We start from the raw sequence: 27,278 nt of genomic DNA on the forward strand, positions 1-27,278 counted from the left end.
ATACTCAGTTTGGAGATGATGTGCTCTCCTGTTGAGACACTATTGATGTACAGAGGGATCTGAGAACACTGTGAAAATGCTTCTGTTTTGCATTTTAATGATATAAAGGGATTGTATGCAGGATTTTAAGTGTTTTATCAAAATCAGTGTCTTTATTCATAAATATGTCCTTATTGGTGTCAAATGACCTCTGCCAGTGATCTGACTTTTATTTGGAAGCTTAGAGTTTCTTCTCTTTACTTACATTGAACGAGTAAGTCCAAGGAGGATTCCCACGTATTGATAAACTTTAATAGCAGAAAGGGACAAAAAAGCACTAGCCTACCCATTCATTTCCACAACACGTTTTAATTCAGAACATGTGAACCAGCTGAAACGGACAAGGAGATCAGTGAGTACATAACAGCTACAGTAGTTGCAACACACATTTGGAAAAGCGAGGCGCTAGAGAGCACTATTCGTTTGAATGCAAAATACAATTTCACCACTAGATTGGGGTAAATCCTCCTTACTGTCCCTTAAATGTAAACATGTTCTTTAAAAAAATATATAAAAATGTATCAGTATATCAATTTCACCCCAATTGCACTCAATCTGGCATTAACTGTTTAAGTTATAAATGGTTTCAGCAGCAACAACATAAACAAACAGCTTTTGTGAACTAAACACAACTTCTGGTAGACTTCCACATTGAATCAATAACAACATAATTTTACAGTAGTTTATTTCTGATAACAAGGAAAATAAATGACAAACCTTCGTTTATATATCATATCTAACCATAGATTGTAAAAAAGATGGACGTAGTGTCTGTGACGTCACCCATTGGTTTTTGAAGATCGTTTTTGAAGCTTAAAGTAGGTGGTGCCTGTCGCCGCGCATCAAGGAAGCTGAGGTGACTGGTTGCTGAAACCACGCCCGCCTAGCTCGACTCTAGTGACAGCAGTGGCTGTTCACCCGTCACTCAAGTGGCCATGCTCTTAATTATGCAGAACTTTAAGTAAGGGATAATGTAGAGGCAGCCGGTAGTTATCGGGAAATAAGCCCCGACAGTGTGATCAGGACCCGACGCGAAGCGGAGGGTCTTGTATCACACTGAAGGGGCTTATTTCCCGATAACTACCGGCTGACTCTACAGATGTGGCCTTTAAAAATGCGCGTCTCTGAGAGCAGAATGCCGCGGAGACTTCCGAAATTCTGCGAGATCCCGCAAAAGGGGGGTTCGGTGGGGGACGCAGGAAATATAAAAACCTGTAGAGGGCAGGCGTGTTTCATGTAGGCCATACTGACGACAATGTGTGTGCACGACTTCATGCTTAGCGTATACTGTATGATATTGAAGTAACATGACACGGATTATCAATGTTTAGGCGATAGACTTTGATGTCATACAAATGCATGCTTTTTGGCAAACATTTTGTTGGCGAAGTTTTCTTTTGCCAGTTACATAAACAGTCACATATTCTTCATAAAAATCCGACTCAAACGAGCATCATTAGTCCTAATCATTTTTCCGTGTACTTACAGTAGAAGAGACGTGATGTATGATAATCGAGTCTTATAACAAAATAATTCGCGAAGACCTTTGAAGAGACCGAGCGCATTTACGCAATATCATTAACTAGTTTATCTAATTTTACATTTAGTTCATTTTTGCATCTGAACGTTTTAATAGCTTTAACACATGGTTGTGTTGCGCTTTTCTGCATTACTGAACAGTAGGCTACTTTTAATATTATCATGTTTCCCTTTACATGGTATGAAACACGATAAAAAGTATGCAATGGTGTTTAATACATTTCACTGAGAATTTGTATAATATGTTATACTCTAAGGAAATAAAATCATATTGTGAGTGTAAATATTCATAAATTGGAGGAGTTTCTGAGGTGTTTGTCGTCGGCAAAATGCGCAGTTTCTTTGTTGCTGATTAAAAACCGTTGGCTATGTGATTGTTTAAAATTGACATTTTTTCTACTTATTATTAATTTATTTTTTGTCTACATTTACTCAAATAATATCAATGTGAAAATATAAGTAAATCATACTTCAAGTTAGGCGTAAAACTTACACATTTTTGATGTCAAATAGAAATAATAATAATTTGAAATATGCAATTATTACAGTTTTAAAAACTTAAATATATTACTCTGACCTTTTTAAATATATTGACTAAAATAATCTGTAAATGTAATACTTATATTATTAAGGCGTATACATCAAATAATATATGTACATTTTACACAAAATATCTGTTCTATTTTAAGTAATTTATTTTCCAACTAAAAAAATCGCATAACTGCATTAAGAGATTTTATTAAGTTACTTTAATCATTTATTTTAGAGATATTTACAAAGCCACTGAATCATTTTTAACAGTGTGTACATTATGACCTTACGGTAGACTATTATTAAATGCATATAAGTAAAAATATGTAAAACTAAATAAAAAAATATATCATACACGGACTGTATGTAAGCATACGTTTTCTTGTTCGGTGCACGTGGGTTTAAATGCCGTTTTTCTAAAGAAGAATTTTAAAACTTTATTGGTGGTAGTTGAGAAGAATTCCTTTTTCCATTTCTAAATCATTTTGAGCGCAATATAAATATATCCTATTGTTATTCTTATTATATAAGAATACGCAATTTTTACAACATTTTTAACATATAGAAAATATACGTTAAGCATGTTGTGTGTATTTCCTAATTACAAGCTTTTGATGAAATTGCACCAAAACTAAAAACATAAAAAAGTCATTTAAATAAGCGAAAAATATTTTTTATGAGCTCAAAATGTTGAATATAATGTGCTATTGCTGAAAATTGCCCATCTCTAAAGGAGAATATTCATTTTTAAAGTTGAAGAAACAAAAAAGTACTGATAAGCATTCTCAAATATATATATTCTGCAAGCACTCAGTTGAGAAGAATTCCTTTTTCCATTTCTAAATCATTTTGAGCGCAATATAAATGTATCATATTGTTATTCTTATTATATAAGAATACGCAATTTTTACAACATTTTTAACATATAGAAAATATACGTTAAGCGTGTTGTGTGTATTTCCTAATTATAAGCTTTTGATGAAATTGCACCAAAACTAAACGTGCATAAAAACATAAAAAAATCATTTAAATAAGCGAAAAACCTTTTTTATGAGCTCAAAATGTTGAATATAATGTGATATTGCTGAAAATTGCCCATCTCTAAAGGAGAATATTCATCTTTAAAGTTAAAGAAACAAAAAAGTACTGATAAGCATTCTCAAATATATATATTCTGCAAGCACTCATTTATCCATAATGATGAAATTTATTTTTTAATAACATATTGTCGCTGTCGGGCAAAGATACTCTCTGGACACCAAGACTATGTCTATGGGTTCAAGAATAACAAAATATTGGCCATTTGAAACTCGAAAGTCATCACTTTATTTTGTCCCATTGTTTTCCATTTTGCGGGTGATAAAACTCCTGTGCGCGTCGTTCAAATTCATTGAAATTTCGTTCACTTGTAGTTAAGGAAGTATGTATAATACAATTTCAATAATGTTTTTACACTGCACATCGTCTGAGGAAATCCGAAGTTGCGTCGAGGGGAACCAACCTGACGGCCGCGACAGCAGAGATTGTCACGTACCTACAAAAGGGTACCTGCAGCGATATCATTCTGGCTTGGTGGGATGTCAGCCAGCGAGAGTCCTCTGATTCTGACCTTGTTCTTTTACTCCTCAGAGTCTAAAACCAGGAGGGCATATTAAGTATTCATTGTATTTTCATTTTAACAGAGCAGCTATGGTTGCGCGTTTCACACACCTCTCCAAACCACGTTGTTAACACTATGCTTGTTCGACTTCATGCGGCGCCGCAAGAACCGACAGCCGGATGACGTCAGAGAACCGCGAGAATGATTCAAGAAATCATATTTCGCCTCGCTCTCGCGATACTGTGACGTCTTCCGGCTGTCGATTCTCGGGGCGCCGCATGAAGTCAAACAAGCCTATTGACAGCAGCAAAAGCTACGCATGCGCTTTTAACTTGTAAAACTCAAAGGTGTATGGGTAATGTAGTCTCTGCTCTCGGTGGGACGAATTAGGTAGCTTGCATTGTGAAGGGCGCTTTGAAAAGCGGCAGCGCAGCCAAAGGATTAAATTAAGCCTCTGATTTAAACAGATGTGCAAATGAGCGTTCTGGTACGCTAAAAGTATGTTCTGGGCGCAGGGAGAGGTGGTGGTACGCAAGAGCTATATTTTAAAGCACTGGCGGTAGCAAAGGTAGACGGCCCTTTGAAAAGCAAAAGAAAGCTGATAAAAATGAGAGACCTACACTGAAATAAATTGGAGTATTAGGCTACTTAACAAAATCTAAACATTTTTCACTCAGAAAAGGCTAGTAAATATAAACAAAATTATCAGCAGCTTTAACTTTATTACTTTTTTAATTTTAATTCACTCTTTGTTTCAGCGATGTTTATAAATATACTATATTTTTGCATTTTGATTACAAACTGTTCTACACTGAAAAGAAACTAATGTAATCTTCCTGATTTAATCACGTAAAACACAAGTCTAAACACAAGCACCACTTTTCTGAATGATGATAATCACAAAAATCCCAGAGTTTGTAAACCAATTGTTTGTAAAACATATTTAATGCTAACTACTTAAAAATTCAGAAAATATATTTTACAGTGTATAAATAAAAAGACATGAAGGAAGTTAATTCCAAAATGTAATTAATTGTACATGGTTTAGCTGCTTGTTTTAGCAGCTACCAGTGACACAGAGTCAAGAAATTAAAAACCACCCACCCCTAGGTCTGCCAATTCTTTGCCAACCCCCAATGCTAATCGATCACCTCATCATCAGGGAATCAAAAGAAAACCGGTTAATCCAGTTTTCACCAGCGTGTTGGGTTTTAATTTCAACCCTTTCAGTTTCTTTGTTAAAATGCAATTTAAGCAAATAGGCCTAATACATACGCTGTATGTTATTTTAAATGAATGTTTATAACTTATAAAATTACCCCATCTGTTTCACTTTGCCACACAGCCACCGTTTTGGGAAACTGCCTAGCTTAGTAATTCAGGCTAATCTTTAGCTAAATCATTCACATATTTTTATACATTAGCCTATCACCAATATTTATGGTATGAATATTTAGACCTGGATAAATCTACTTTAACATAACAGCCTTTATACCTCGTATGTATAAATTTTACTTTGATAGGATAAAAACTGTTTTTTTGTTAAAAAAATCATAATTTAATCATAACTCTTTAATTTGTCCTTCTCTTTAACATAGCCAAATATACATTATGGTTGCTACCTGTATTTGTGGTCACACGGCTACAAATCTGTATGGTTGCCTAGATAAAGGGGGTGGGTCAACTTACCCACTGGCTCACTTTGCCCCACTCTCCCCTACTTGGTATTGAGAAACGGGCATTGTTTATCGAAGCCGGAGCGCGAGCTACAAACTACAGAGCGAGTGCGCGGGTGCACAATGGTGAAAGAGCAACACACGATGTAAATAACATACCAGTGCTCGCAGTACAGACACTTTATATTTTAGCGTGCTGCGTACCTTCACTTTCTTTTGCGTGCCACCACTTCTCATGTTGCTGGTACTTTGCCTTAAAGAGTCAAAGGGCGTTTCTATGTAGCGCTGCGCAGACAGTTCGGCAACGAAGACATCAAAGTACCGCGGGAGCAAGTCGAAATGTTACAAATGGTCCGAATTTACCTTTGCTCCCGCGGTACTCTGATGTCATACGCCGACCAGTCAGCGCCGCACCATAAAGTCGAACACACAAAGCGTCAAGGCAGGGCCGCTGGAAGTCATTTTGAACAGGGGGTGCTGTGAATTTTTTTTAACCAAAAAACCTATGAGCCTATAGGCCTATTTAAAATACATTTTAAAAATAAATACATTGAGATTTACTACTTTATTGTCATATACACTTCAGGGCACACAGCCAGGGTCTGAAACACACAGACATCATCAGTTCTCAGATGAATATGCGCTATTAATCAGAAGCAAAAATACTTATCCCAAGGGGAATTACTTTCGTTACAATTTACATACAACATATAATATTATAACAACATATAATATTAATTAAACTTCAGAGTTTTCAATGTCCATGCGGACGAACATATTTTACTTTTGTTTTTAAGTTAAGATTACACGTCGATTAACAGATGTAAAATATTCTCACATTAACATACCTAGTATATTTTTATATAGATCTTTTTTTACTAAATAGTACTATTACTGTCTTTTTACAACTTATAAATAATTCATAATTTGAACAAAAATAATAATGGGTTTAGTTCTGATATTGTATACTTTTATAAAGAAAAACATGGTGTATAATTACATTTTTAGAATAGGCTTTATATAAGGTTTGAACTGTAAAAATACTTTATTTGTTACAAACAAAAGATAAAGAATTTACAAACGTGTGGAGAGCCATTTCAGCACTTGGACAGCGAAATGTTTTTTTTTAAAGCATTACTTAAAATGTTTTCTCATCTCACCATATCTACAGGTGCAGAGTCATTATATACAATAAATCCGTTGGGTAGCATTTTAAAAAAAAACATTTAAAAGTAGATGCATTTGTTTAAAGCAAAGCATTTATTTACTTAGCTACAGATGAAGCAGCTCTTTGCGCCTTCTAACGTCTCATAATTGGTCATCATTTATGTCCAAGAGACTCAATAATAATCTGTTACATTTTAATCCTTTAATTTTTCATATTAAAAAGCGTTTTTGTGCTGCTGCGCATCCATGTAATAAACAAACCCGCGTTGTCATTCCGTTAATACGCATATTATCAACGCGCTCTTTACTCGAGCAGAAAAAACTCGCCTGGCGAATTGCGCCGGTTGTATAATAGAGATTCCAAAGTCTCTCATGAGCTAGAGGACGAATGTCCAGGGAGTTCAGTATTTCTGTGTGGGCATGCATCAGGGAAAGGTGTGTGAGTCTTTTCTGGGTCATGGTGCTGCATACCAATGTCTTCAAAAGACGCAAGGCAAAGAAAGTGCGCTCGGATGAGGCCACGGATAGGCACAGTAATGTAATTAAAATCCAAAATACACGTAATAACCTACGTGTGTCAAAAATAATTTCCTAAAATATTCATAAGTAATATATCAATTGTGCAAAATATTTTTACTTAAAAAAAATATATTTCTCGCCTTCTCGCGACCATGCGTCAAGGTCTGGAGGAAAATGATACCTGCCCGGATCCCACCCACGCATCTGCAGTTATATACATTTTACAAAACCAGTATTCATTAGATTTTAAGAACTTTTGCCACTTTTAAAACTGTAAAACTAAATAAAAAGATATCATATGCCGAATGAGCATGTAAGCATATGTTTTCTTGTTCGCTCCACGCAACACGGGTTTAAACGCCGTTTTTTTTCTAAAGAATAATGTTTACACTTTATTGGTGGTGGTTGAGAATAATTTATATTGCTTGCAGAATAATGTATATTGCATTTTAGCGCAATATAAATGTATCATATTGTTATTCTTAAATTAAAGAATACTAATATATTTTTTACAACATTTTTAACTTTAAAACATACATATAAAGATGCTTTGTACAATAGCTTTGCTTCTGACAACAATTTTCTGTAATAAATCAGTAAATGAATCACAAAATGTGTTGAAAGTGGCGAATAAAATGCTTGTCAATTCAAACAAAGGTGTATAAAACCGCTTTAATTAACAATAACTAAACTGTGCTCTTTTGCATACCTCTACTTTTCTCATGTCTTTCTTTATACCACCTTTATCTTTTTAAAATCTTGCCACTTTTAGAAATAATTTGTTTGCATTTTTTGTATACTGCACACTTTATTTGCATCAACTATACCCATAATAACATTTTCTACGTTTTTCTTTCAATAAAAATAAACATATTTATTATTGTCTTAACTTAAAACTTTGTTTTTTAATTTATAAATTAGATTTTATATAAAAAGTTTTAAAAGTGTTGACTGCGAACGTCTGAGATAAGATATCTGGAAGGACAATAATAACAAGGATAATATACGCCTATAATATATGTACATTTTTAATTAAAATGTCTGTTCTATTTCTAGCCATTTATTTTGTTTTGACCAACTAAAAAATACATAAGTGACATTAAGAGATTTTATAAAGTTACTTTAATCCATTATTTTAGTAATATATTTACAAAGCCACTGAATAATATTTTTATTGTTATGAATAACGGCTGAAAGGATTAAAAAAAATCATAGCACTGACTGCCTATATGCGCAAGAAAGGTATTATTAAAGTTTTAAATATGTAAAACTAAATTAAGATATCATATGCCCACTGTACAGTATGTAAGCACAGGCCCATGTTTTCTTGTTCGCTCTGCGTGGGTTTAAACGCCATTTTTCTAAAGAATATTTTTTTAACTTTATTGGTGGTGGTTGAGAAGAATTCATCTTTCCATATGTATAGCATTTTAGCGCAATATACATGTGTCATATTATTGTTCTTAATATATTAAGAACAATAATACTAATATATTTTTACAACATTTTTAACTTTAAAACATGTATTTTTATACCACATTAATCTCTTTAAAATATTAATACTTTTAGAAAAACGGACATAATTATTAATATTATGAACAAACAATGAAACGGTGTCAAAATTCGACAACACAAATAATTAAGATATTCATTGTAAATAGAGTTAAGTGTATTAGGCTCACACTAAATTCTTTGTTGCACTTAGTATAAATTCCCATTGCACGTACAGTCATCTTAATATATGTATGCACTGTTATGCTGGCAAGAAGGGGTTGACGTCACTTTGCTGTTTTAAAAGAAATATTCAGCAATGCCCTTATTAACTTCTGGAAACAACCGCAATGACAACGCATATAAAAATTTAGTTTTTCATGCGACACCTGGTGGATTTTCTGTGAAGCGAAACACATTAAGGGAAAAGGGAAAGTAGCCCCCCCGAAAACACTTGCAGAATTCTGCGTGACTTCGCGAGACGATTTGGCGAATGCCGCGGGAGAAAACGCGCGTTTTTAAAGGCCACATCTGTACATTATCCCGCTTATTACACGGCTACTTGTCACATAAGAAAAAAAAACTGGACATGAATATGAATTTGAAACATTTTATTGGCATATTTGTTTTAAATTAACATTTTTATCCTTCCGCGAAACTTTGCACAGATGCATAAAATGATCGTAATACCTTCCTCTGCTTCATACTTGTCTGTCTCCATTTTTTTTCCTTTAACCAGTCTTTGAGAAGTTTTAATGCCCATTCTGTATTTTTTTGTGTGTTGGCTTCGTAGCTGTCATGCTCTATTTTGTCAAGTTCAGTCTCAGTAAGCTCTCTGTGTCTTGTCGTGGTTGTCCAGTGTTTGTCACAAGATGGCGCCAAACAAACAGTAATCTTTATTGATCTTTATTGGCGCGGAGCGATCTTACTCGTAAAAGTAGTACCGGCTATGCGTTATTATTTTGGAGCGGTTATTATTCGAAAAGAACGAACCTGCAAATGTCTCAACTGACCAATCAGAATCAAGCATTCCAGAGAGCCGTGTAATAAGGCTTAATATCATTTAAACGGATGAGTTACAAAACAAATCACCCCCCCTCACAGTTGTCATGAAGGCCAAAATAAGCTTTACAGACCAAAAATAGGTTTTGTACCAGGCTGTAAACATATATAAAACATTTTAACATGGATTTCTATGGGAATTGGCTCCCTTTTGGAGCCAGCCTCTAGCGGCCAGTCGATGAATTGCAGTTTAAGTCACTTCCGTATTGGCTTCATCAGAGAGATCGGAAGGTTGCCCCTCGTATCTAACGCGTTTAAACTATTACACTGAGCTAACTACTGTATAAAATTAATGTATACAATGTTAGCTACAGGACCTTGAATTCCGGTTGCCAAACCTCTCCACACATTCATGATCCATGCCCATCGTCTCCCCTCGCCTTAACAAACCAAAACATTTTATTTTCGACAAGGTATTTGTTTCAAAGATCAGTTTAGCAACTAGCAAGACCGATAAATAAATGCAGACTTTGGTTCAGGCACGTATCCACGACAACATGCATGTGGCAGATGAAATCGTCTATACTGTGCTAAACCTGATGCTTCATGTTTTTCTACTTTACATGTCATTTAAATAAGTCACTTTTATTTTCCAAGTTTAAATAAGATGTAAATCTCACTTTCTGCTCCCAAACTTTTGGACCCTGCAGTACTTTTTTTTGTAAAACCAATATGCCACCTCTAGCTTGGCATTAATTAATATAGTGAGTACTAAAGCATTAAACTGTCCCCAGGCCTGAGCGGTGGTCTTAGAAAACGCCCGGCAGAAATCCAAACAGCTGTGTGATGCTCTTTTAATTATCCATCGCTGGACTCACCCGTGGGCCTTCTGAGACGAGAAGGTCGCTTGCGAAACATTTAGTTTTATTGATCACTGATAAAACCGTATAGCTCTGTGGACCGTGATGAAAGGTCGGCGTTGTTAGCTGGTGATATATTCAAGATGGACTGCGGTTGTTATTGCACCTTTTTTAAAGTTTTCAGGTCATTTACTGCACCTGGGCGTTTAATATCCTGTTAACAACCTTATCACGCTTGGACTCTCATCGGTTCCTTTGTTCTGCTTCACTAAGTTGTTTTTTAAATAAGCAGATGTTTGTTTGTTTGTTTCGTTTACTCAAGCGAAATAACTCGTCAAGTTTTCAGTCCGCCAGCGAGTGTGGTGTCGTAGGTTAAAATGAGCATGGATAAGCACTACTTTAGCTATCATTGCACAGTTAGGCATGTGAAGTCAGTCTTGCAGGCCACCTGCTTCATCTCTGCATGCAACCTCTTTTAAATTGGACCTCGGGAAATTGGACCTCGCTTTCATTCCTTTCTCCTGCCAACATTTACATTGTCATTCCTTTGGCTGAATTAGTAAGGACCTGCATGGCAGAATGTTAGACCTCTGTTGTGATCTGCATTTAGCTACTAAATCTCACGCTGCTCCATCACAGTGACTAATGTGTCGTAGCACAATTCAAAGATGCTTAATGTGAGGTTAGGGAACGTGCACACCAAAGCTAAGTTTGATTTCAATTTTTTACAATGAAGCAGCTGGAATTTTTTTTTCTCACGCTAAGGGGGCATGCACACCAAAGCTTTTACGCCCATAGCTGGTGCATGTTTTCAATTTTTTCCAATGGAAGCTCAGCGTTGTTCAAATAAACCAGCAGCTATCGGGTTTTTTTGCGCTGAAAGTCGTCCCTCTGCGGTTTTACTGACTTCAGCTCTTAGCACCGAGAGTTGAAAGAGATTCAACTTTGGGTGAAAAGCTTCCCTCGACAATGTCAGTTCTCACATGACCGTCCAATCACAGTGGAGGAGGGGTGGGACAAGTATCACAACAACCAACCAGCTCACAGCTCAAGTATCACAACTACCAAAGCTCTCAGCTGAAGAAAGCTGGCACTCAGCTGAAAAAAAATCTGGCATTTGGCGTCCTCCAGGCGTTTTCAGACGAGTAAAAAAGCTTTGGTGTGTCCCGCCCCTAAATGCCGGCGCTCAATGTTCTTCTGCGCACAGTGCTGAGCGCCGAGAGTAAAAAAAATTCAAAGCTCAGCTTGTCATTATCAGTTCTCACATGGACGTCCAATCACAGTGGAGGAGGGGCGGGATAAACATCACAACAATCAACCGGTGCATCGTTCAACGACTGATAAACAAAGCAGAAGTATTGCAACCAAATCACTGGCAACAAGCTGGCAGTCGGCTGAAAAAAAGTTGGCAGTCGGTGTCCGCCTGGCGTTTTCAGACACATTTAAAAGCTTTGGTGTGCACACCCCCTTACTGTAAATTCAGCTGACAAGGTGGAAGTGCAAGATACCGATTGGAACGATGGTGACTGGCAAGACCCACAGAAACAGTAACTTTTGGACGTTTTGTTACCTAAAGAATCAAGGGTTAGCACTTCAATGTTTGATAAAGTTTGAGTTTTACAAGGGTGTTTTCCACAGTTAGCTATTTTTTGTTTATTTTTTATTCTAACCAACTCGGCATTCAGTAAAACTGTAAACTTTAAATAATGACGTGTCATGCTACTGCGTCAAGGGAGTAAAAAACGTCTCGGTTACGGATGTAACCCTCGTTCCCTGAAGGAGGGAACGGAGACGTCACGTCGTGACCGACGAATTGGGAACTCGCCTAGAGAGACCAATCTGCTTCGTATACTACTAAAACGCCAATGAACTTGGCATTGAGATATTTGCATAATGCTGGCGCCGCCCCGCCCCGCCAGGTGCCTTTATAAGCAGCAGGTGCAAATAGGGAAATTAGCTTCTTTTCGCTGAGAAAGCCGGGAAAATGTGACCGGTCGATAAACAGCAGGGAGCAGCCCTGTGGCGACGGGACGTGACGTCTCCGTTCCCTCCTTCAGGGAACGAGGGTTACATCCGTAACCGAGACGTTCCCTTTCAGTCGGTCACTACGACGTCACGTCGTGACCGACGAATTGGGAATCCCTACCAAAACGCCACTAGGGGCTGACCTCTTCCAGTGTCTGCGTAAAAGCCCTCCGGTTCCACTTAAGGAGGAGGAGGTAGGTTTTAAGGCAGAAGGCCGGGCACTAGTTGTTCCTTTAACCCCACAGAAGTGCCAGCGACTGGGAAGCGCCCTACCTGAGCGGGATAGGAACGCTGCGGAAGCCACCGCCCCTCTTAAGGGCTAATGGTGGGCGAAAGTCAACCATAGTTGAGGTAAAAATGACAGCCGTGGCTGTGTAAGCAAAGCAGTGCTCTGCTAAGGGAAACGTGGGCTGGTAGGATTAACCCCACGGAATAATACTCACAAAGGAACCCGTTGGGACACAATGTGGAGCCCAAGCCAAACACGTAGGTTCGTAAGAATACAGCTAGTGAAAGGCTGACAGCCAATGCTCCGCAACAAAGGCTGCCAAGGCAGCGGAGGAAGAGCAATTCAAACCATTACGCATTTTTGCTCTGATGGCCTTCCATACTGAAACTCAATTAGGAGCCTCAGTCGGAGGCTGCAAGCCGACTTGCGAGTCTGCTCTCCGTGCCCTCCCTGGTGAGGAAGAACACGAGAGGATACAGGCTCGATACGAACACTGTAAAATCTAATGAACGTATTAGGTGTCGCCCAACCAGCAGCTCTGCAGATGTCTGTTAGCGAGGAACCACGAGCTAAAGCCCAAGATGAGGCAACACTCCGTGTGGAGTGCGCTCTCAAATTAAAGGGGCAAGGAATACCCTGAAGATTATAAGCCAGGGCGATAGTATCAACTATCCAATGAGACATCCTCTGCTAGTGACAGCTTTCCCTTTCTGCTGGCCACCATAACAAACAAAGAGCTGGTCTGAGGTCCTGAGGCTTTGCGTGCGAACCACGTAGAGTCGCAGTGCGCGTACGGGGCACAACAAAGCCATGGTTGGGTCTGCGTCCTCCGGGGGCAGCGCTTGCAAGCTCACCACCTATCTCTGAAGGGAGTGGTGGGAACTTTGGGCACGTAGCCTGGTCTGGGTCTCAGTGAGACAGCAGGACCAAACTAAAAGCACAAAACGTCAACAGAGAATGCATGTAAATCCCCTACTCTCTTCATGGAGGCCAATGCTATCAGGGTCAGAGTTTTCATTGATAAAAACATCAGACTCCTAGACTGCAAAGGCTCAAAAGGGAGACCTGAAGGCTTCAGCACCATGGACAGGTCTCAGGAGGAAAGAGGGAGGGCGCGAGGGGTTTAGCCTGCGAGCGCCTCTTAAAATGTAATAATTAAATCATGCTGGCCAACTGATCTGCCGTTGATAAGTGAGTGATGAGCAGAAATAGCGGCGATATCAACTTTAATGGCGGAGGGACAGCCTACCATCTAACCTATGTTAAAGATATAAAAGCACAATGTTAATGGGCATTCTCTGGGGTCCTCGCGTTGCGAAGAGCACCGGGTGACGAAAAAGGTTTCTTTAAGCGCGTAAGCCCGTCATGTGGACGGTGCTCGAACCGCGTCGATGGTGTTAGATACCGCTTGCGATAAATCACCTAAACCTTGCGCGCGCTCAACGACCATACATGGAGATCGCACAGGTCGGGCGCGAGTGCCAATGTGCCCCTTCCTTGAGAAAGAAAGTCCTTCCTCAGGGGAATCCGCCAGGGAGGGCTGTCGCGAGGAGCATTAACTATGAAAACCAATTCTTGGTCGTCCAGTACGGACGATTAATAAAGGCTCTCCTCGTCCTGCCTGACTTTGTACAGTGTCTGCGCAATAAAGCTCACTGGAAGGAATGCGTATTTGCGCACCCCCCGCGGCCAGCTGTGTGCCAACGCATCCACGCCGAGGCTGCCCTCGGTTAGTGAATAAAATAGGCGACAGTGGGTATCGTCCGGCGACGCAAACAGATCTATCTACGCACAACCGAACTTCTTCCAAATTAGCTGGACCGTCTGGAGGTGGAGTCGCCATTCGCCGGGGGCGCAGCTTGGGAAGCGCGTCTGCCGCTGTATTGAGCGAACCCGGGATGTAAATGGCACGAAGGGACCTCAGATGCTTCTGACTCCAAAGGAGGAGATGACGAGCGAGATGCGACAGGTGACGAGAGCGCAAAACCGCCTTAACGGTAAATAACGCAACAGTCGCAATGTTATTGGTGTCGGCTAATACATCCTTCCCTCGCATCTCCATAGCGGAGCGTACAAGTCCCAGATATACAGCGCACCGCTCGCGGCAGTTTGGGTGCTATGCACACCCCTGAGACTGCAAGCCCGTCATACGTGGCTGATCATCCCGTGTTGAGGGCATTGCAATATACAGAATGCCAGGAGACCCCTCAGGGGCATATCTCCTATCGGAAATGCCGGGTCTACCACGGGGAAAAATTTAAATGACACGCAGGTGCAATGTTTACACGGTGTATGTCGGTGTGCCACGCTCTCCTCAAGACTCGATCGTAAGCCAATGCTGAAGCGGTCTCATATGAAGCAGCTCGGGCGGTGTCACGGCCGCAGCATGCTGTCATATGTCCAGGAGCTTCTGAAATTGTTTCAGAGGGACCGCGTACTTCCCTCGAATTAAACCGAGGCAAGTCAGAACTGACTGGTTGCGCGCTCTTGTTAAACACGCCAATTAGTCGATCGAGTCTTATTTCCATACTGAGAAAAAGGATCCTCTGCACGGGGCAAAGTTGCTCTTTCCCAGTCGACCTGAAGAATTAAACGAGCGAGATGCCGAAGCATTAATTCTCTGTGTTCGCGCACGTCTGCCAAGAACGGGCTATTATAAGTCGACGTAGAAAAAAGCAGAATGCGAACAACGCTCTCTCTCTGACATTTTAATGCCGTGACTAGCACATGGAGACACGGAGAGAGAGAGAGAGACAGCTCGAATGGTGTACTTAGTATTAATATGCCCACCCCACGACGCAGAGCGAAAAAACAGTCTAAAGCGAGGGGAGATGGACACATAAAGTACACGTCTTACAGGTCTAAGGCTGCAAACCGATCTGAATATTGAAATACGAGCCTCGGCGTTATCATCCAAAAAGAACACCTTCGTAGAGCCGGTGCGTAAATCAAATCGATCGTAACCCGCCGCGTATTTTGGGTACTATGAGATAAAGGCTGGAAAAACCCTATCATCATCTCGGTAAGAGGGACCGGCTCGAACATCCTTCGCCAACAGGATATCGACTTCTGCACACAGTACATGTGCATCGGACGCTTTCACTACAGTGAAACGAAAGCCCGAATTTTGGGGTGTGCCGGATTCGTAACCGAGGCGGATCGTGCGTAAAACCCAACGAAACGGGCTGGGAACTGAAGCCAAGCACCCAGGCACCGTACGAGGAGAAATAACGACACTACCGAAGTACCCGCGGTGGGGCAGCGAAGCGAGACAGATGGGACTGCTGGTGCGTCTGCTGTGACAGCATAAACATCTACAGTATGTGTGTGTGACACTGACCTGAGCCCGCTGAGGGTGACGGTCGTCTGGTCTCCTCTGCGGAGAGCGCAGACTCCGATAAGGGTGCTGGTGGTCCGGTCTCCTCAGCGGAGAGCTCGGACTCCTCAGGTCACCCGCTGGCGATAGAGGAGAGGTAGGGGAGCTGGTGTGTACCCGCTCACGGCTCTCTCGATCCTCCGGAGACCTAGAGAGGGAAGAGGAATGCACTCTTATGTGTGGTTAAGTGGGTACCGGCCGAACAGCCGGTGGAACATATGCAAACCAAGGATTTTCCACCCGACCCTCTATCGGGGGAAGGAGCTCCATCTCCTGAAGAGTGATCCTCTGCCAATCCGGGTCGCCCTTCACTGGCCACTTAAACCCCCGAATTTCACGGGAAGCGGCTTAGCGGGCGGGGCGAGCTGCTGACGACCGGTTCCCCTGCGCTGCCGAGATGGGGTCCGAGGAGGGGAACGGAGGTGGTCGCCGCAGGACGCCGACGGCGAGAGGCAGACTGAGGAGCCGGCGTGGTGGACCAAGGGCATCTCTCTTCCGCCGGGGCATGACCTAGGAGATCGCCTCAGTCTGCGCAGCGGAGCTGTACGACTCCCCTGGCTCGCCGAAGAGGCCGGTCTGTGAGACAGGAGCATTCAAGTTGTTCTCGTCTGCATCCGTCATGTCAGCCAGACACAGCCAAAGGTAGCAATCTTGAACCACTGAGGTGGACATCGCGCGACTGAAGGTCGCGGCCTCCCTGGTAAATCCTTGGTGAGCCTGCAGCAACGTTATTACGTGCAGGGCTGAAGCCGCCTCTCCGGCATGCCTGATGGGCAGCGTCCGTAACCGGACGACTGTCTACAAACACGGGAGGGAAGGGTTGGGTGGTCCCTCCAGGAACGCATCCCGCTCCACTGAAGGGGTCCCCGCCCTTAGCGGCTCCGTTGGTGAGGGAGGTGAGGGGTGAAAGCTGAACGGCCGGATGGCCGCAAATCACGTCAGCTCTTCGTGCCGTCGGGGAAGAAAGGCACAGGAGGAGAGGACCGAGAGGCCCGAGCAGCTCCGAAGTACCAATCATGTGGGCGGGACGGTTCGGGCGGAGAGGGGTTAACCTTTCCAACTCTACCGTCTCCGCCGCTCGAGCGGGCACGGCAGCCATCTCCGGAACGACTCTGCCTCGGAGGAAAAAGGACACCCCTCTGATGCTGCAGAAGTGACGGGACCAGAACGAGGTCCAATGGATTCGGCAGACATCGTAGAACACGACTCTGCAGTCTCCACCGGAGCCTCAACCGGCTGAGGATGAGAAGGCCGGTAGGTGGAGGACGAATCCTCCGTCCTACTCAGCGTAGTGACGCGAAGGGCGCCCTGTGAGCGCTTGACAGCCGCACCATGGCGGCGTCAGCACTGCAAAGGTGCGGACAGCGTTCCCGTAGAAACGACAGTCGTCTCCGCGATCCAAGAGGGTTATGCTCTCACAGAGAGAACAGAAACTCTCCACGAACGCGGCCCGGGGTGCTCGATGCCTGAGCACGAAGACAGCGCTCGTGACCGTCACTAGAACCCTTATACTTCTCGCATCCAAGATCGCACCGGCGAAAAGCTATCCTGAAAAGGACGCTGATCTCCGCATATACGAGAGAGTGGCTGCCTTTAACAAGGCACAAAGCTCTCTCGTATCACTCTTTTAGGGAAATTCACTCAGATGCTTAGTTGATGAGCGCACAGGAAGGCAACGCACACACTAAACTCAAAACAATAAACAGATGTAGAGCCGTGGAATAAGCGAAGCGTCCGCTGTGATACTGCTAGTTCAACCAACTTCAGCAATCAAATCCCAACAGAGTAAAGTAGCTTCTCAGTAGCAGATAAAGCCGGCTTTCGAAGCGAAAAAGCTAATTTCCCTATTTGCACCTGCTGCTTATAAAGGCACCTGGCGGGGCGGCGCCAGCATTATGCAAATATCTCAATGCCAAGTTCATTGGCGTTTTAGTAGTATACGAAGCAGATTGGTCTCTCTAGGCGAGTTCCCAATTCGTCGGTCACGACGTGACGTCGTAGTGACCGACTGAAAGGGAACTGTGCATTTTATTTTGTTTTGCATCTGAGCTGATGGAAATTTAAATTTTTCCTAATACTATAAGGAATGTTGTGATATTCAGAAAATAATAATTTTTGTATAAACATCAGCAGCTAAACATTTTGAAGTTGAAAAAACTTACTATTGTGTGTTTTCCTGTAATTTTTACTATGTCCAGTACTTACTATGTCTCAAATTTTCCTTGAAATGTATTTTCTTTGTTTTGTTGTAAATTCAGTGTTTTTACACCCTGAGAAAATGGCCCGAGGTGGAAATATTACTTCACTTTCGCTGTTGTCATGTACCGCTGTTAAAATGTACCTTACCACCAGCAGGGCTTCCTTGCATTTAGACATGTGTGGAATTGCCGGGCTTCTTCATTTGTAATTTTTGCTGAGGGTCGCTGATGGTTTCATTTAGGTTTACCAGCTCACTAAGACTCCACTGCCATCAGGCCCCCCTTGGGGATTTCTGCCACACTTTGTGTTTCTTTGACAGCGTGAAAGGATTGTGGGTAGGCTAACAGAAAGGTCTTTCTTTCAAAGATCCCTTGTTGGACGGGGGACCTTGCACTGTTTCCTAGACATCTTCTGTTGTTGCTCTGTGGCATGGATACCTGAAACACGGCCTTAGGAATCTTCATGGGCAAATAATGTGATTTCCCACGACACCTCTTTTGAAGGCATTGTGAGGCTGTCTGATCATAGACACTGACCATGTCAAAATAAGTTTAAGAAGGGAACTTTGATTTTAAAGAGGACTGATGATTGATATTGTATATTACTAATGATATTATATTATTTTTAGGGGTTTAAAACAAACTTATGACTGGCTGGAATTTATAAAACAGTTTACTCTGTTACTCTAGTTTGTCTAACTTAAAATAAAATCTCTCCATTCATCTGAAATGTACATCTTCAAGTTCAGCTCCTATTTTAATGTTAACTAGGACAAGTTCCTACAGTTTCCTTACTAAGTTATGTTTTAATTGGACTATGATATTGAAAGAAAAGACCCAATGGGTGAATAACAAAACATTTTCTGTTTGTAAAGGTTAAGTTCTTTCATGTGTTTGTGTAATATCATTTTTTTACTAGTATTGTAATACTTAAAAATGTATTACTTTTAACTTTAGTGTAAATTGACTATTAAGAGCAAACACCAGAAAGTTGTAAGCGCACTGAAAATGAACATGAGTTAATTCTTTACACGGATCCTCTTTTCTTTCACCTATCTATTGCTCTTTCTGTGGTACACTGCAACAGGCGCAACCTTTATTTTCACCTAGACCTTGTGTTGACGTGCTTTGACAGGACTGTGGGTGTCTCCATGGAAACCATGTTTCTATCTGCTGCTGAAATACAGTACCAGCAGTGGACGTTTCCAATTGGAATTCTTTATATGAGTTGTGTAGAGTTGCAGTTCAAATCTCTATGACTGTTAAATGTTAAAATGACTTATGGGACATATACACTAAAGTGTTTAAGCGTAACACCAGGCGAACACCAACTGTGGGTGCTTGCTGCCAGCGTATGTTTAGCTAAGCGTTTTCGTTGCTTGATACTTCTGTTTGTTTATCAGTTGTTGTATGATGCACCAGTGGTATATTGTGGTATTTGTCCTGCCCCGCCCCCGTTTTGCCGCTTTCCGCACGTCTCCTATTGAAAAAGAACTAAACACTTGCGGTTGCTGCGTACCATGTGAAACGCCCATAATTCGCCCCGTTTAGTAAATTTGGCCCTATGTGTCATTTTTAACACATAATGTGTCATTTTAACACATTATGTGTCATTTTGTGTTGATTTTGTGTTAAAATAAAACACAAGTTGTGTTAAAAGTAACAAAAAATTTGTTACAATTAGTTACATTAGTTTCAATAATAACAGAGATTCTGGTATGTTCTCCTTAAACTAACACTGATGTTTTGTTTTAACACATGTTCCAAGAGTGTTTCAATAAAATACAAATATTATTTGCTTAGAATAAAAAAATCAAATACTAAAATGTAAACAAAGTCATTATTAGATATTACATTTTTCCTTTGGAGAGATAATTAAAAGTCAACTTTGAATAAAAGAGACTCTTATGAGATCTTATGAGAAGATTATTAGACATCAAATAACCTCATAAAGAGATGACCAGAAGACCACACTCATACAGTGGTGAGAGGTACATGACCCCCCTCCAAATTACAATTTAAACAGGGACCAATTAACAATGGGGGGAGGTAATCAAACTTGTTTCACCAAGCTATCATAAGTGAAAGCAGACTTAAACCATATTGCTTATCACCATAGTATTCTTATACTATGCCAGGGGTCACAAACTCAAATTGGCTTGTGGCCATTTCTGATATTGACATTTAATCGGAGGGCCGCAAAGCTATTTTAGGGTTAAAAAAGTACAATATTTCTGTAACTTGACTTTTAAAATTCTATGATTTAATCTATAATAAAAGCAGTGTTTTTTATCTTTTAAATATACATTATTTTATATAAGTAAATAATTTCTTAACCTTTTCTTTAATAACTAAGGCCTATTAAAACCTTGCACTAAACTAACAAATAAAATGTCTGTATACATTTATAAACTATTATAAAAAAATTACCATCAGTAAGTGTTTGTGTTTTGATTTATTTTAGATTGTTTACAGTCATAGTATTGACTTTATTATGTTCCGTCTTTGTTATTCCACAGTTTTAATGAATTTGCTATTATATGTGGAAAAATATTAATAAGTGAAAGTGATCCTAAAACTTCTGAATAGGGCAATACTTCCGGGTTTAAAAAGTTGCGGAGGATAATAGCGGTATTGCGGAAAGACGGAAAAACTCGTCATTGGCGGGGAAGCGTTTTCTCTTGATTGACGAGATATCTCGTCAATGGCGGGAAAAGAGTTAAACAGAAAAACATTATAATACTGCTAGGTGTAAATGCATAGCAAGCTACATAATAATATATTATACTTCATTATATATAGCAGTATACGTACTTTTAACCTCTGTATGTTTCTCCTCATCTTTCCTCTTTTAACCTGGGCACTTTGATGGGAATTTTTCTTATCTGTAGTTTATGTTTTGCATTACATCTACAGCTCTGCCTCATATTATGCGGTGTCTCCATTAGAAGCTGTGACTTGTTGATGTGAGCGCCACCGCAGCTCTTCTCTGAGTAACAGCTGTCATGGCAATCACGGAGCGCGCGCGGCTCATGGCTGCGTAGAAACGCGTGATGCTATGCCACGGAGTGCAACTTCCGCTCCCGAGCACTTTAGAAAGTAAGAAATGCGTTGACTCGTTGTAACATGTGTTGTTAGATGCGACATGTGAACGAACCCTTAAACGTTTAAATTAAAAATGAAATGAATATGAAACATAGTGAATAAAAATCTTTCTGGGGGCCAGATTATGTTATATTGTAGAAAGGTGCCGTGGGCCGCAGAGAGGGGGAGGGCGGGCCGCAAATGGCCCACGGGCCCTGAGTTTGAGACCACTGTACTATGCTCTCTGTCTCAACATGTTTACCGTAATTACAAAGGGTTGTGTACGTAATCAGTTTCATGGCCAGTATTGACCAAACCATAAAAATGATAAGAGCCATCCAGACAGGCATCTAATGGAGAAACCTCTAGCACAGGGCTTAGTCAATTCTGTTCCTGAAGGGCCATTGTCCAGCGGCAGTTAGCTGCAACACAATTCTGACCCTGTGTCAGAAATCACATACTGTGACTGTATGTACTGAAGTAGATGAAGTATCTACTTAAAACAGTATGTTCTTAATAATATGTGTTGGTGCAGTATAAATACATTCTGGAGATACTACAGTACATCTGCCATAAGGCATTTTATCCAAACCAACCTACAGTGCATAATAAGTTATACATTTTTAATCAGTATGTGTGTTCATTGAGTTCAAGCCCATGACCTTTTGTGCTGTTAACACTAAGCTATACAGAAGTATGTGTTCATTAACGACTGACAAAAAAACAACAACCATGGACATAATATACTTTGGTGTTGTTATACAAGTACAATTTCACCACAGGGACACATCTCTGTACCTATTACACTTACGGTTCACTACCTGTATTTCGTTGTATTGCATAAGACATACTATTCAGTATGCGTGCTGATGTGATTTATGATGCAGGGAAACACAACTAAACCAGCTAATTAAAGCTACCCAGATATTAAAGGTAGGTGTGTAAAAGCAAGGATGCAGGAGGGCGCACTTTAGGAGCTGCATTGATTGGCCCTGCTGTAGCAATGTTACCGAATCAATGCCCTGGGCACGGGAAGATAGACTTTATATACTGTATGGGTGTTAGAAAGAGCAAGTAAAGAGAAAGTATTCACTTCACGGAAATCTGTACAGGCGCCTTTAGTTGCTATGTTTTATAAATTCATTGTTTTGATAAATATTGTGACTGTGGAAGGATTGTTGTTCTTGTATTATTATAAATAGGAGAATAACAAATCTGGTTTCCCAATTGTAACATTTTAAGGTCCCATTTGTCTTTCTGGTGTTCATTTTCTAACTCAAATGTTAGTGAAGACATGGGGCCCTATCTTGCACCCAGCGCAATTGACTTTGTCAGTGACGCATGTATCATTCGTATTTTGCACCGGCGCACAGTGGGTTTTTCCCTCCATAGACGCACGTCGGCAAACTAGGGAATGAACTTGCGCTCCCTGGAGGGTTCAGCAGAAAAAAGGAGGCGTGTTCTGGCGCAAACCATCCCTGATGCTATTTTGCAGTTTCAAAAAACAATTGCGCCAGTGACCAGAAAAAACTAGTCTAAAGTCAGTTGCGCGTTGTTCATTATGCTATTTTAAGGGCGCACGCTTGACCATAATGTATAGCGTGCACAACGCGCACACACTTTGCTTATCTAATCTACACAGATGCAACAGTTATTTTTGCAAATCGTAAATTGTTACAATAAAAAATATTAACGCATGAGATAAGGTAAATCATTGTGGTGAGCATTGTGGTGATAGTTTTTATTTATTTTGTGTGGCTGCGTTAAAAAAATCTCATGCAAATAACGATTAAAATATTTTCATACGTTTGTTGTGTGGCTGTATTATGTTTATTTTATGTAAATAATAATTAAAACGTTTTCATAAGAAACCTTAATGTATGTGAACTTGATTTGTAAGTGTACTTTGGGGTTGGACTGCTTGCGTTTCTTGGCTTTCAGCGGTGGATGCAGCAATGTCCTCTGCTGGCGTCAGGCAATGTGTAGAGGCAGATCCACCTCCCGTTACATGGAGTGCCCGAATTGTGCTGGCAAGCTCGGGATTCCCCCGTAGCGCTTGCGGCCCAACGTCCTGGGGATGCCTGCTGATGATATTTCCTCTCACGCCTGTTTAACCTACGCTGATTTGGGCGGATTTCTCCCATCCCCATACAAAACAACTTCTCTGTCTTTGACTGCTCTTACAGGAACGTCGGTCTCCTCGGCTGTGAACCGCTCCTGGCGTCATAATAATAGCAACCCGCCATGGAACCTGCGCACTTGCGTTTAAAGGGAATGTTGGATGACGTTCTGATTGGTTTATTTGACGTTACGCCCAAACCACACCTATGAATACCTACTTCAGACCAACCCCTTATTGATTTGCGCTTGGCGCAAGAGTTATTTCTCCCGCCGGGAAAATAGCAACAGCGCCCAAGAACCGCTCACAAAGTCACTTGCGCTTTGCGCTTCGCAGTTGCGTTTCAGATCGTTAAAATAGGGCCCATAGTGTCAATAGAGATGGACTGTGCGGTTCGTCTCTTTTCTGAACTATCTTTGTGTTTGCTTACTTTATGTGCAGTGTATCACCATTATGAAACTCCTCTTAATGCAATAATTTTTATTATGCACCTTTGCTGAGAGATCAACTGTGATAAATGTTCAGGTAAATAAGTTTGTGCAATAATTTTAACTTACTCCTTTTATTAGCTTCATTTGTTGCACTATGGTAAGTGCTTGGTATGGGTGTCCTTGAAAATGCATTATCCGGGGAAAGCAGTCCCAGCTGAGCCCTACAGAAGTGCAAACTAACACTTATAGGCCCATTGAGACCCCAAAGCTAGACTATTAACTTAAGTCAATATGCATCACGTAGATTGTTTTTTAAACAGGCTTTACTAGGAATTTGCAGATCAAGTAGACAATATAGTAAATTGCACTGCAAATATTCACTTTTTGTCAATGTTTCAACAATATTTATTGTCTGTTCATTGATTCACAAAGGACAAAGCCCGTTTATTTCCAACCCAGTGGTCTAGAAAAACCTTAAACCTTACGGCATAAAAACTATCCTATTTACTAAACCATGCACAAATAAATCTCACATGGTATCTCTCAATGTCATCATATGAACTGCACTTGTAGGAATAATGTCTGTTTGCCATCTCAAACAAAAGCCCGATTTGTTAGTATGGACCTTTTGAGCAACCGTCTAATCTTTATTTACATTTTTCATCTACAGGTGACCACACTGGTCAACACCAGTAACAAAGGCCCATCCAGTAAGAAAAAGGGTCGCTCCAAGAAGGCTCATGTTTTGGCTGTGTCCGTCGAGAACGCGACTCAGAACTTTCTAGAAAAGGGTGAGCAGATCGCCAAGGACAGCCAGGACCTGAAGGAAGAGCTTATCGCAGCAGTAGAGGATGTCCGCAAACAAGGTGAGCTTACTGTATTTAACACCACATTATTACCATTAGGTTCTGAACCGTATGAATGATACGCACCTGTGCCAGTAAGAAGCCAATCATGAGCTCATATTTAAGATTTTAAAGTTTTGTAAATCTGGGGATTGTATGGTCACATGACGTGTCTTTAGCATGCATCAAATAACATAAACAATATTGCGCCATTGACTTGAGACTTTAGACTAGGTTTTTGTTGGTCAATGGCGTAGTCTATTTAAAGGAACACGGCCACATTTTGGGAATTTAGCTTATTCACCGTATCCCCCAGAGTTAGATAAGTCCATTCATACCTTTCTCATCTCTGTGCGTGCTGTAACTCTGTCTGACGCAGCCCCCGCTAGCTTAGCTTAGCACAAAGACCGGAAGTGAATGGCTCCAGCTAGCATACTGCTCCCAATAAGTGACAAAATAAAGCAAACATTTTCCTATTTATGTGCTGTGATTTGTGTAGTCACACCGTGTACAAATAACAAGGTCATATGAGACACAACCATCTTTTAACAGTATCATACTGGGAACTATATTCTCAGAAGGCGAAGCACCGGGTGTATGATAGAGCCCTCAGTCTCTGTCCTGAACACTTTTATACTCGCTGGTCTGGACTGAAGGTAGTGATTGCTCAGCCAAATTACCAAAATAAAAATGACCAACAGTTATTGATGGTTTTTCACACAACATTTATCATCGCAAAACAGTCGAAGAACAATTATGAGTCTGTGAAGAAGAGAAAGGACTGATATTAAACTTTGTGACAATATTATAATACTTACATTTGAATTCATATAGAATTCATATCATTCATAGTTTAATAGTTTTAGGGAATGGAAGTGATATATTCAAAATTGTTTAGTTTGGTATTGGATTAAATTACTAGCTGATCCATAATAAATGGAATCCTGGGGCGAATCTGCACCTCTTTCTGGAACTGAGGACGATAAATATGTAATGCAGCATATAACATTTATACACAGAAAAGCTATACAAATTGTCCAAATATGTACTCCGGCTGTCCCTGAGCCAGTACAGTTTAAAATGGTCCTAATATGTAGCATTAGGTACAGATATGTATACTAATATTTACCTTAGAGATACTAATATGTATATACTTGAGGTACGTATAAGCTCTCTTTGATATCGATAAGTACCTAAGAGGTACTAATATATACAGAATACTGTTTAGGTGCAAAGTTTTACTTTTATCTGACAGTGTACTTATGCATGAATTATGCAAAACATTAAAGCAATGTAACTAGTTGATTGGTTCTTTGATGCAGTGTGCTTGTGTGATTGGCCATTTTATCAGTGTCTTTTTATAAAAGCATGTGCTTTTGGTGGGATTGGGGTCTGTTTTCCAAATGACAACCATAAAAAAAAACTGTAGTGTCTTACTTGTGCAAAACAACTTTAAAAGGCAAACACTACTCTTCAATAAAAATCAGCTTTATTTATTTATTTTTGTATTTATTTTGTTGTTGTTGTTCTACAGTAACTCATCTGCATTGTTTTTGTTGACTTCTATAACAGTAAGCCGTTATACTCTTTTGCTGTACAGCTAAAGTCACTGCACAATGCTGTACATTTAATACCAAAGGGAAACAAAAATACTCCAGATATGTCTCTGAAAACAAGCATGTTGCTGAAATGTTGCTTTTGAGGTAATATTCTTGTTTTATATTCAGTATCTCTATCTTTAACTTGGATCATGAAAATTTGACTTTTTCCCAGTGCTATTATCAAGCTAGAAACTTGGTTTTGGTAAACCATTCTCTGCAAGCATGTAAAAAATAGGTAATTGAAATCTGGCTCCCCTTGTGATGTCAGAAGGGGATACAGTAATACCACCCCATGAGACCCAATTTGGTCAGTTCGGTTGCTTTGTTTTGTATAATGTTAAATAACCCAACTAGCTAATAACAGGGAAATATCACTGTGATGTATACATTAGGGATGGGAAGATTCCCTGATTCACTCGGTGCATCGGCATAAAAAGTTAACGATGGGATGCATCGTTTTAAAAACTGTGCATTGGAAACAGATTAGCATTTGCATTGCGATGCATCGTTTCTAACATTTTGCATCAGTAAAAAACAATTTATTTACATGTAATTAATACTAGATGCCCTATACTTTTTATTTCGAAATGGACCAATATTTTTTAAGATTGCTTTCTCCTTTTAAATTAATAATTAAAAATGATAAGTTTAAATTATATGGACTCAAGTGGAATGTGTTGTTTCAATAATAACATTAAATGTGTTGTGCTTAACAAGACACAAAATGTGTTGTTTTAAGACAACCGTTTTAAGAGTGTACCATATTAAATTGCATAGCATCATATTTTTTATTGCATCAAACCACACTGCATCGTAAATGGGTGAATCGCATCGTATCTCATTGGTAGCTGCTTTATATTTATCTTTAATGCATCGTATTGTAGGCCATGCATCGAAATGCGTATCGCATCGGACCAGTTATGGAGATGCACATCCCTAATACATC

General features: G+C 40.4%; 1 protein-coding gene across 1 annotated transcript in view; it reads left to right on the top strand.

Moving 5' to 3' along the window:
* The window catches only part of ctnna2 (catenin (cadherin-associated protein), alpha 2), a 565,129-nt gene that overhangs the window by 83,779 nt on the left and 454,072 nt on the right, over positions 1 to 27,278 (top strand). Inside the window, exon 3 of the mRNA XM_065265453.2 lies at positions 24,557 to 24,752. Within this exon, the coding sequence (XP_065121525.1) occupies positions 24,557 to 24,752 (196 nt within the window). The remainder of the gene's footprint in view (positions 1 to 24,556; positions 24,753 to 27,278) is intronic.

This window comes from Paramisgurnus dabryanus, chromosome 4 (assembly GCF_030506205.2).
Source record: "Paramisgurnus dabryanus chromosome 4, PD_genome_1.1, whole genome shotgun sequence".
NCBI classification, from domain to species: Eukaryota; Metazoa; Chordata; class Actinopteri; order Cypriniformes; family Cobitidae; genus Paramisgurnus; species Paramisgurnus dabryanus.